The sequence below is a fragment of the Aythya marila genome (assembly GCF_965140915.1).
Source record: "Aythya marila genome assembly, chromosome: 7".
Classification (NCBI taxonomy): Eukaryota; Metazoa; Chordata; class Aves; order Anseriformes; family Anatidae; genus Aythya; species Aythya marila.
Genome location: NC_139048.1, coordinates 24,328,157 through 24,339,617, shown reverse-complemented (window position 1 = coordinate 24,339,617; position 11,461 = coordinate 24,328,157). Strand labels below are relative to the sequence as shown.

Sequence of the window (11,461 nt, the reverse complement as noted above, 5' to 3'; positions counted from 1 at the left end):
CTTAACGCAGGAACCAAAGACTAGTTATACTCCAGTCCTTCAGCAGCTAAAACCTCAACTGTAAAATATGCAGCTCTGAATCTCTCTGCTGATATGTTTTTCCACTCTCTTCAGCTGTACTCTGCAGGTCTATAAGAGCAGTCAAGCACACCATAAAAGGACTCTGCAAAATACAACCCGAACAATAGACGACAAAGCATGTCTACCTCCATTTAGTTAACACTGACTGCTTGGAATGTCTTTAAAACTACTATCTATAGAAAGCTTGAATTCATACTTTGGATCAATACTCAAAACAAGAGCTGTTTAATTATGAAAAGATTTTAATACAGTGCAAATAGTGCACCAATCTTGAATTTTTCAAGCTTTACAAAACAGTAGTTGTAAAATTAAAAACAAATGGCAAACCAGCAATTGACTGACATAGTTTATTTGATGTTACAACCAGACGAGCAGCTTCTCTCCAGAATAATTGTTCCTGCATTTCTTCACAAAATCATGTAGTCTGTAAAGGAAAAGAAATATTAGTTCCACAAGAATGAAACATTTTTGTAGCCACACCACTATACGGCCTGAACAACTGGTTACCAAAGAAGCCAAGGCCAGGTGAACAACAATGCCTTTCTTAGAAGAATGCAAAGTACAGTGAAGTCTTGAACCATCATGGCAATGAGAGCCTAGATTACAGCATTTCTCTAGACAATCTCAACAACCTACAATTGCTTTGACAGACACCTGCTTAAGACATTATACTCACTATCAGCTAATATCAACTCCCAGACAGTTACTTAAAAATAAGCCATTCAGAATCATTTGCAGTAAAACCAGACTTTGGTCTGTAACTGCTACGGCCCACAATATATCAAATTCACTAATGTTTCTGCAGCGAAGATAGAAAAATGTGGTCAGAAACTTATCCAAAATGGCATCAGGATTGTTTAGAAGGCATTTACTTGAGCTATGAGCAAGAAAACGAAGTTGGCACTTAAATACAAGTCATGCAACTTTGACCTATTTAAGACAATACAAACCTACCCTACCTTTAGCATACTGAGACTATTTAAAAACAGAAATGCTTCACAATAAGACCAACCAGTAAGATCTTTTAACAACAGTAAATCTGAGTTTAGTCTGAGCCATTACTTCAGTTTATCTACTTATCAGGTATCTCATGCAAGTTACAAATTATCAGCTCACTAGTAAGCACAACAGTGAATTTTAAATATGTAAGTCTCCCTTAGTCTTCAACTCTTGCACTACGTTCTGTATCAGTGCAAGTACCATGCTCTTTGCATAAATAAACATTGAACCTATATCATGGTCAGACTACAGGCCACTGAATGTGTACTCTTACAAAGCATTCCAAAGTCATACCTGTTGTCCATTTTCCATCTTAGGTATGTGCAGTTACTGAAAAGGAAAAAGCATTATTTGGTAAGAGAATAGTTTTAATCAAGGTCCTACCACTGTAGAAGAAACAGAAGAGAACACAAACAATATATTTTTTTCAATTGCTACAGAGCAACGTGTTAGGAAAACCTTGAAATCTAGACTACTGTGGAAGCTAAGGACTTAGATTTCATGCATTCCCTCAAACTTAAGATCAGATCTAACAATAGCTGTTTACAGCTCAACTAACTCTCATGATACAATTGCATGCTCAGTTATACCTCCAAGACAGAAGGCCTTTATTTGCCTATCTATTCACATTACTGTTTGATCATGCTTGAGAAATACCTGTTTGAAAGACTTGCATCTCAAAAGCTGTCGATAACAACATTTGTGCAGTAGCAACATGAAAAGACATGGGTTTTTACTCTCGTAACTACAGACTTTCCTGAAGAAATGTAATAATCAAGTCCCTGAACACTTCTGAGATAAACAATTGTCACAGATCATGTAGGTGGACAATAAAACCTATTTCAGGATTTCTTTCAGAACTGCTGATAGCTGTTAAAGCATGTTGAACCATGCCACACCGTTATGTTCAAACACATGTTTTTCAAGACAAAGCTTTAGGGCAGGAGTGTATTCTGCAAGCTTCTTTCTGTGATATAGCACAGAACTCTTCCCAGCCAGGTTTTCCAGAAATCATGCTGATTAGTCTTCAGTTTATGCTTAATGCAAAGACACAAAGGTTAACAAAACTGGTGAAGAAGATCTAAACTACGTAGTCATCAACTAAACTATCATTTTAGAGGACATTCAAAAAACTTCAACCAAAACACAATTGTCTTACTATTGAGAATGCATGCTACTTTGACAAGTACTTGAAAAACAAGTCAAGAGAACTAGACTCTAGGGAACCTGCTTTGACAGGGGGGTTGGACCCAATCATCTCTTGAGGTCCCTTCCATCCCCTATAATTCTGTTAAGTCACACGCTGTGTAATTATCTCAACACAACTGTGTCTTGATTTCTAAAATGCTTATAGACTTTAAGAAAATTTAGATGAAACAGACAGTTTTAATTGAAGTGACAGTTACTTAACCATTCTGTATTAACACTCAGTAACAGCCACATTCAAGTACCAAAATTCTTGAAGGGACCGAAGTCACTCACATTACTGTTACCAGTGCAACTCTGCACGACTCCCTTAACACTATGAAGATGGTGCTCTTTTACACTGTTATGCTGTAAATTAATCTACAACTTTGCTATTGAAACAGCACTGAAGCAGAAGTGGTAAAAGGTTCCAAATAGCTAGCCCTCACCCTGTTGTTAGCCACAACACTGATTTATCGTATCTAATGATATGTATCTACAAGAACTTCAATTACAGAGGAAGAATTTCTCAGAACAGCTGCTGTGATTTCTGTCTTAGCTTCCAATATCACAGGCTAATAGTTAGCAGTTTAATGCTGACAATTGTATAGTTTACAACCACTGTCTTACACACATTAAGCTGTGACATGACTTAAGTTTTCATAAAAATACACAACTACTTTTGTGTAAAGGTCAAGTTACACATGCAATTGCACTGTACTACTTTGAACCAGAACCTGTACTGTTTTGAACCAATGCCTCAAGTCAATACATCTGCTTTCTTCTCAATGGGAATTCCTTATTTCTGTGGTATTTTGCTATTTTTGAGCATCTCCTTTGCTATTAGCCAAATTTTACTTTTAAGTCACACAGAATAAAAATTATTATGCAGTCATCTGAACCTTTACAGGACAGACATTTCAAGTAAACACGTATGTATGCAAGGCAGTACAGTGCTTCCATTTCAGGAGATATCCAAGTGTTTCAGTGATTCAGTCACCACATCCATGCTCATTTCCAGTACCTGCTAGATACTTCATTTCTGATGAAGAGTCCCAAGAAAGTAGAAAAAAGCAAAAGTGAAGATTACTTAAGTTCAAGATGTTAAGCAACTTAGCAGCTACAAAGCTAAGCATCAAAACCCATCACCCTCTCCTCCCTCATTAAAATACTGTTGTAAAATCCACCTAGCTGCACAAGCCTACTCAGTATTTTCCCAAGTGCAGAACTCAGCAAAGGAAGGTGACAGGTCTTCACAGCCAGGCTACTACATAGCTTTGGTGGTTTTGGTTGTTTCATGATAAATAAATTCAGTCTCCCTCCAAGCTGCATACCTTTTAAGTTTGTATCAAGTTCCAGCCACAGCACAGGAAGCTCCCAGCAGGAAGAGAGCCCCCAGTTTTCCCAATCAGACCATCAGAACCAATTTAAAGCAGCCCTTCTACCTTGTTACTAATTACACAGAGTCTTTACCACCCACAACACTACATATGCTTAACAAAATTTCTAACAGAACACTACCTTGGCAGAGTAAGTATTAGATATTTATGCAGTCTGAGTAACAAGAGTTAAGAAGAACATCTAATTTGTATACTGAATGACTGAATTATGATATTAAAGCAACATGGTTACATTTAAGAAAGTTTAACTTCAGTCAAGTGATGTAGGAAACAGTAATCTAAGAAGCATGGTTTCTTGGTGTATCAGTTAAGCTGCAGCAGTGATGAGCAAAACTAAGCTACTGAGCTGGTAAGAAGCTCTATGTGACCACACAGATTACCTTCTATTATCCAGTAGAACAGGTAAAAAAAAAAAATAAATGGAAGAAAGACAAAGTTATTCTGTTGAAAACTTTCTACTTGACATTTCAGAAGTAACATACACAGTCCAGCTTACAGATCATCTCATCCTACCTTCTTGCCAGCACCGACGCTAGCCTTGGCTGTGCCTCTGACTTTCTTCATTCTGTTCTTACGTTCCTTCCGCTGCTTCCTGGAAGTCTTCTTCTTTTCATACAAACCATGCTATTAAAAAAAAGAGTTGTATTTTACATCTGTTCTCTGATACTAACTTCCAAAATGAAGTTTTCATGTTTTGAGCTAAACCAATTGTACTATTCCCGGAACTTTCAAATACTGTTTAAACCTGAAATACTAAATAGCTAGAAACTTCACTAGCTAGTGAATGACACAATAGAACAAGCACTAATATCTTATATGGATCAGTCCTCTTTCATGCCTCTTTAAGATCTTTAGTAGCAATTAGTTGACTTTTATTACCTTATCTCAGAAATAACACTGCTCAAGCCACCTATAATAGGTTTTAAGAAAAGCAACCTACTTTGCATTTGCAAAAGATAATCTATACAGTACTTTTAACATCATTTACAGAACACTGAATTCGTCATATATACCAGTACTTCCACAAACTGTAGTTTTTATACATGTAAATGAACCACTGAACACTTGAAAGACATTCCAATTGTTTTCTTTTTACTGGAAAACAAAACCTACCCTGGCAAGCCTGTGCTTTGGTTCATTTTTCTTTGCATAGTCCAGGGAATCATAGATCATGCCAAAACCTGTTGTCTTGCCACCACCAAAGTGAGTTCTGAAGCCAAATACAAAAATCACATCAGGGGTTGTCTTGTACATTTTTGCCAACTTTTCCCTGATTTCTGTTTTGGGGACGGTGGCCTTCCCAGGATGAAGAACATCAATCACCTAAAAAGAAATTAACAGGTTGTTATAAAAACAAAAACCAGTCAATATCCAGTACAACAGCCACATGCTACACTTCCGCAAGCTTAAAACTTGAGCTAATTCACCTTAGCAACACAGAGTATTATTAATTTAATGCAGAAATGTTCCTAGCAGCTTCCTGCTTATAATGACAGGCCAGCTCACTACTTTAGCATCAAGATTTACCTTCAATGCACATGAAAACATTTAAACGCATAAGCTCTTACACAGTGATAGCCAAAACAATTTCCAGGGCCCCTTACTTGTAACCATTAAAAGAATACCTGTACCCCAGAACCAACAAAAAAATAAAGACATTTTTTAGTATTTTTACCATCTGCTTGCGCTGAAGCAGTCTGTTTGTCATGAATTTCCTGGTTCTGATGGTCACCGTGTCATTCTGCAAAATGAAGTATAAAGAAGTGAAATAAAAGCCTAGTTTTATCCAAAATTACAAGCCTAACAAATATATAAATAATATACAGTGAAGAAACTGTGACTTGTCTGTCATAACTTCAAACTCACAAACGTGACTTCACCTGTGTGCCCTCACAAGCACACTGGTCCTAGGTTGTGGAAAACACCTCAGAGGAGTACAGTGAATTAACTCCAGTTTGCAACCAACACAGCAACATCCCTGCCCCCGCTATCCTAACACACTGAAATGGCTTTTAATGAAAGACGTGGATGGTGAGCCCAAGTGCTATAGTAACACACGGACAGCTACAGGAGGAGCTATAGGGTTTGCCTCACTAGGCTTCTCCGAACAGCCCCGAACCCACCTCAGGGTCCAGCAGCTGTGCGGCACTACCCCAGCAGCAGGACCTGCGGCCTCTCCGCCCCGGCAGAAGCCGGGCGACACAGCGGGGACACCCTCACACCGCAGGGACCCGGCTCCCTCCCGCCAGCTACCGCTGCCAGGCCGCAGCAGCCCCGCCGGCCGGCACAGCCGCTGCGCGCACCCCGTCCCCCCCATACCCGCCCGCCCCGCTCGGGCCGAGCCCCCCCGGCCGCGCCGTGCCCCCCGGAGCCCCCTCAGCGCGGGGATGGCGGCGCGGCGGGCGGATGGCGCGGGCCCCTCACCATGATGGCGACTGGCGGGCAGGCGGCGAGCACGAAGAGGAAGGGGCGGTGCGGCTCGGCCCGGCATAAGGCGGCGGGGCCTGGGCAAGGGGCGGAGCTGCACCGGGGGTGTTCGGCACAGCGCCGGAGCCGGGGGGAGGCGGCCGGGGCTGCGGGGGGGGCGCTTGGGCTCGGGGAGGGGTCGCGGTGCTTCGGGTCAGGTCCCGCAGCGGGTTCAGTCGCTGCCCGGCTGTGCCCGCTCGTCCCTCGGAGGGGGTTTGGGCACCGGCTCGCTACCGGCGTCCCGCGGGAGGCCGCACGGCCAGCCCGGCGTGGGGCGGTGCTCGGTGCTCCGTGCCCGGTGCCGGGCTCCGTGCTCTGTGCTCTGCTCCGTGCCTGCTGCCGGCCCGCGGGGCCGCGCCGCCACCGCCACCATGGTGAAGGAGCAGTTCCGAGAGAGCGACGTGGCCAAGAAGATGTGAGGGGGGCTGAGGGGGCTCGGCCGGGGCCGGGGGCGGGGGCGGTGGGGAGCGGGACGGGGGTGGAGGTAGAGGTGGAGGAGGAGGTGTCCCCCGGTTCGCACTCAGCCCCATGTCCCCCCTGCCAGAAGCCACATCTGCTTTGGGATGAAGTCCCCCGAGGAGATGCGGCAGCAAGCGCACATCCAGGTGGTCAGCAAGAACCTGTATAGCCAGGACAACCACCACGCCCCGCTGCAGTACGGCGTGCTCGACCACCGCATGGTGAGAGGCTTCTCCTTCTTCCTTAAAAAAACGCTTTCTTCGTAGAGTTGCTTAAAATTGTTAAAATAATGTGAGATAATGAAAGTAGACTTTTAATTCAAAATACATGCATATGTGTCTCCGATTGCACCAACTGTCAGTCGCTGTGCCGGCTGCTTTCTGTGTGGTTTGAGAAAGTTCCACAAAGCATCCTGAGGGGCAGGAGGTGAGTTTGTTCTGCCTGACTGTCGGAGGCCCAGAGATGGTCATCTGCAAAGCATCACGCTGGAGATCAGTGGGCTGTAGATTGCTGGCAATAGCTGGTTAAGCTAGTATCACTGTTATCAGGATGGCCAGTGTGTGAAAAACATTTTTACTTCTGAAGGGTTAGGCCAAATGTAGCACTACCGACAGGCTTCTAATGCTAGAAAAAAAAAAAAAAAACACCTAAGTGCTGAGGGTCTGCTGTCAGGATAGCTACTAGCTTAAAAACTGTTGCATCTTCTGTATGTTCAGCTCATTATAGCTATAAATTTCTATTATCAGCATGTATTTCTTTTCTTTCACAGGGAACCAGTGAAAAAGACCGCCCCTGTGAAACCTGTGGAAAAAACCTAGCTGATTGTTTGGGACATTATGGGTACATTGACTTAGAACTGCCCTGTTTTCATGTTGGATACTTCAAAGCTGTGATAGGCATCTTACAGGTAAACATAATTATGATTTGTTATCAATATCTAGGCTACAGAAATGAAATTATTAGAATCATGGAATAAGTTAGGTTGGAAAAGGCCCATAAGATCATCAAGTCCAACCATCACCTAACACTGCCAAGTCCGTGACTAAACCACATCCCTAAGCATCACATCCACATGTCTCTTAAATACCTCCACCACTTCCCTTGGCCAATGCCTAACCACTTTTTCCATGAAGAAATTATTCCTGACATCTAATCTAAACCTTCCCTGGTACAACTTGTGTCCTATTGCTTGTCACCTAAGAAAAGAGACCGATATCCTCCTCACTGCAACCTCCTCTCAGATTAGTAAAGATTACTTTAAAGGCGTTAGTTTAGAAGACAAGAATAAGGTTGTATTATACGTTTTTTTGGATCTGGTGTTTTTTAAAGTACCTGTGTTTAAGTATCACTCTTAGTAATATAAAGACATCAGTTTTATTTTGTGATCTCAGACTCATTAATCCATTATCTTTCTATAGTAGTTTGACCTAAGTGTAGGCAACGTAACTTAACTTTTAGAACATTCTAATAAAACTAAGCTCTGTTTACTTTTTATGGATTGTTCAGGTCCTGCAGAACTTACGTAAGAATTTACCTTATTGCCTGTATTATTTTCCTCTTGTCCTTTTTTTTTGTGTGTGTGTTACACTATGAGAATTTGTCTTTAAACCAAGACTGCTGTATTTCAATGAAAACGTGCATACTATTGAAGAACCTAGGTTCTAATAGCTGTTACAATTCTCCATGGCTGCATTAAACAACTGTGTTTATATGTGTTTATATTAAAGATGATCTGCAAAACCTGTTGCCGTATCATGTTGTCAGTGGAAGAAAAAAAACAGTTTTTGGATTACCTGAAGCGACCAGGCCTTACGTATCTTCAGAAGAGAGGGCTAAAGAAGAAAGTATCTGAAAAGTGCCGAAAGAAAAACACTTGTCCTTACTGTGGTGCCTTTAATGGTGAGTAGTTAGTGATAGTTATCTGCTGTGATGGTTTTTACCTTGGTGGCTGTGGTAGGCATCAAAATCTCAAATACTCATTCCATAGGTAATGGGTATTTTCTCTGGCCTTTCTTAAAAAACACGTAGTTGCATTCTTAATGCCAAGCACAGGCTTATTCACTTCTCATGTATGTAGATATGGACATTGGCCTAGTAACTTATTTTGTTTTATGTATCTCTTCATGGCAGTGAACAATATTTAACACTTGAATAATGGCAAAAAAGTCTCGATCAACCACATATTTATATATATACATATATATATATATATATATAAAAATATTGGAACCTTTAGTCAGCGATCAGTACCTTAACATGGAAGACTAAGTTTGATTGAACTTCATGTAGACTTTACTTTTGAACTTCATTTGTCATAATTCTGTGACATTATTCTTCATAAGATTAAATATGTTTGTCGTTCTCTGGGAGGGTAACTGATTTTGGAACAATTACAATTACAATTGTTTTAAGTTTTTAAAAATTAAAAAGCAACATTTATTTGCTTGCAGGAACTGTGAAGAAGTGTGGTTTGTTGAAAATAATACATGAAAAATATAAGACCAATAAGAAAGTGGTAGATCCTGTGGTATCCACTTTTCTCCAGTCCTTTGAAACTGCCATAGAACATAACAAAGAAGTAGAATCCTTATTGGGAAGAGCTCAGGTGAATTTTGTTACAACTTGAATTTTTTGCTAGTTTTTGTGTGTGAAATAAAACTCCTCAAAGGTTTTCAGTATAGCACCTTAAGGTGGTCCGGTAGTTCCGGATACCAAGACACATGAAGCATGTTTGCCATATTGTTAGCATTGTAATAACGTTAACTTGGCAATCAATGAACAGCTTTGTTTATTAGATATGTACTTTTCTATCTGTAAATAAGGGAGATGCTCTTGGTGTATGAAACTTAAAGAAGCAAGAAAAAGAAAAAGTGTAGGCCCGTAGAAATAGCACATTTACATGTGGATTTACTGTAACTCTGAGATGATTGCAATACACAGAGATATCTTCTTCAAAAGAACTTAGTATTGAGGAGGAAAGAGGAGGCTTAATAAGCTTTTTTGTTTCATCCAGCTTTGCATTGTGTGTGGTTGTGTTTCCTTCTTTTCTTAGCAAGATGGAAAGATTTCAGGGTAGATATATGAACAGAAAAAGGAATGAGCATTTTGAAGTTCTTATGCTGCATCAGTAGCTGTTCTAGAAGAGAAAAAATGTTTTTGTATTTATTTATTTAAAAAAAAAACACTAGAAAGTATTGTAATTCATGTAAGTTTCTACTAATGAAATGAGAGAAAATATATTTTAAGTTTGTTGTAATGTTTATTATGTTATTTTGACAAGGAGCTATGAAATACTGCTTCAAAAAAGTAGCATAAGTAGGTACAAGGCAAAACATATAAGTTAAAATGAGGGAAGATAGACACCGAGAAAACATACCAAGTATACGAGACAATCAAAAGTTGGAGTAAATAATCAGAATAATCAGTAAATGAGGGGAGGAAGGAAGGGTTGAAAGTTGTTACTTGATGGCTTAATCATGACATTTTCTGATGGATTTTGTAGGAAAATTTGAATCCTTTAGTAGTATTGAACCTCTTTAAAAGAATCCCAGCAGAAGATATCCCTCTGCTTCTAATGAACCCAGAAGCAGGTAAGCCTTCAGATTTAATCCTCACACGACTCTTAGTGCCACCACTGTGTATCAGACCCTCTGTTGTGAGCGACTTGAAGTCTGGCACCAACGAGGACGACTTGACAATGAAACTGACAGAGATCATTTTCCTCAATGATGTAATAAAAAAGGTGAGTCATTCTTCAAGCTCTCCGAGACTGTTGCCTTCAAAAATATTTGATTAGAATTTAGTAGAGGAAGTGGTTGTATTTATCTAGTTGTTCCCAGGCTTATCAAGCAGTCTGTACTGTACTGCTGTGCTGTTTGGAATTTTATTGAAAGAAATTAAGTTGCTCCAAATGGAGCTGGCTATCTGGCTGCTTGCATTGTAGGACTTGCTGAATATCTACAGGAGCCCATAGGAGAAGACTTTTTCATTTGAGTTCTTGTCTGTAAACTTCCCCCACCACCACCACAGTCTATCACTATAACATTTTTGAGAGTTTGCTTACAATGAAAACATTATACTATACCTAAAGAGTTATTTTCTTTTGCGCATGCCTTAATTTTCTTTACCACATTTTTATTCTTTCTTTATTCTGTCATTCTTGTTCTTAAGAAACCAGGTTCCGTTAATACAGTTATTGAACTGATAGAAAAGCATTTGACGATTTATTATTTGTTTAGAGAAACAGCTCTACCAGACTATTTTTTTCTTTTCAGGATTTTCAAAACTGGGCTTTTGCCAAGAAAACAAAATCAAATGAGCAGTAACTCCCATGACTGAAGAATGATTAAATTCTGGTGATTTTCCTGGCTGTGGAATAATATTAGCTTAACTTCACTTGCTTGGGAAAAAAATAGCAATTTAAACAAATGCATATTTTTGTGAGTGTTGATGCTAGTCATAAGCAATTAGGTTTTCTGTTGGGTTCTCTTGTGAACAGTGTTATGCTATAGTAATGTAAAGTAATTGTGCCTTTTTCATTTCTGTGACTATTAAGGGTTTTTAACATTATTTTCCAAAGTGTTCAATATCAGAAAAAAACACCTTGACTAGTTTAGTCTATTGCTATGCTTATTTTCTGAACTGGGTGACTATTTTGTTTAGCACAGGATATCAGGAGCCAAAACACAGATGATAATGGAAGACTGGGACTTCCTTCAGTTGCAGTGCGCCCTGTACATTAACAGTGAGCTCTCAGGAATTCCTCTGAACATGGCACCTAAAAAATGGACCAGAGGGTTTGTTCAAAGACTTAAGGGAAAGCAAGGTTTGTCTAGAAAGCTGTTTTTAATGAAGTCACAACTATTTGATAT

General features: G+C 40.1%; 2 protein-coding genes across 4 annotated transcripts in view; one reads left to right on the top strand and one right to left on the bottom strand.

Moving 5' to 3' along the window:
- Positions 1 to 414: 414 nt before the first annotated feature.
- On the bottom strand, positions 415 to 6,168 carry RPS24 (ribosomal protein S24). 2 transcript variants are annotated; one of them, XM_082765355.1, is made up of 7 exons: positions 6,090 to 6,168; positions 5,341 to 5,406; positions 4,779 to 4,988; positions 4,179 to 4,289; positions 3,290 to 3,307; positions 1,375 to 1,410; positions 415 to 505 (listed from the first exon to the last, which is right to left on the bottom strand). In XM_082765355.1, exons 1-5 carry the CDS (start codon positions 6,090 to 6,092, stop codon positions 3,302 to 3,304), a joined length of 396 nt encoding a protein of 131 aa, XP_082621481.1. In that variant the 5' UTR covers positions 6,093 to 6,168; the 3' UTR covers positions 415 to 505; positions 1,375 to 1,410; positions 3,290 to 3,301. The 2 variants fall into 2 exon arrangements, with proteins under 2 accessions (XP_082621481.1, XP_082621482.1); XM_082765356.1 differs by lacking the exon at positions 3,290 to 3,307.
- Positions 6,169 to 6,307: 139 nt separating this feature from the next.
- Positions 6,308 to 11,461, top strand: part of POLR3A (RNA polymerase III subunit A) — a 37,222-nt gene continuing 32,068 nt past the window's right edge. For both annotated transcript variants that reach the window (XM_082765169.1, XM_082765168.1), the window contains exons 1-7: positions 6,308 to 6,546; positions 6,676 to 6,811; positions 7,360 to 7,497; positions 8,318 to 8,489; positions 9,041 to 9,195; positions 10,093 to 10,332; positions 11,253 to 11,415. In XM_082765169.1, coding sequence (XP_082621295.1) covers positions 6,503 to 6,546; positions 6,676 to 6,811; positions 7,360 to 7,497; positions 8,318 to 8,489; positions 9,041 to 9,195; positions 10,093 to 10,332; positions 11,253 to 11,415 — 1,048 coding nt within the window. In that variant the 5' untranslated portion in view covers positions 6,308 to 6,502. The remainder of the gene's footprint in view (positions 6,547 to 6,675; positions 6,812 to 7,359; positions 7,498 to 8,317; positions 8,490 to 9,040; positions 9,196 to 10,092; positions 10,333 to 11,252; positions 11,416 to 11,461) is intronic.

What these genes read in the sequence shown, in the direction of transcription:
- RPS24 (XM_082765355.1), bottom strand. An exon ending in TGCTTCAGCGCAAGCAGATG is followed by an intron (nt 4,989 to 5,340) that starts GTAAAAATACTA and finishes ATTTCTTTTTAG; the next exon opens with GTGATTGATGTTCTTCATCC. An exon ending in CAAAGCACAGGCTTGCCAGG is followed by an intron (nt 4,290 to 4,778) that starts GTAGGTTTTGTT and finishes TTTTTTTAATAG; the next exon opens with CATGGTTTGTATGAAAAGAA.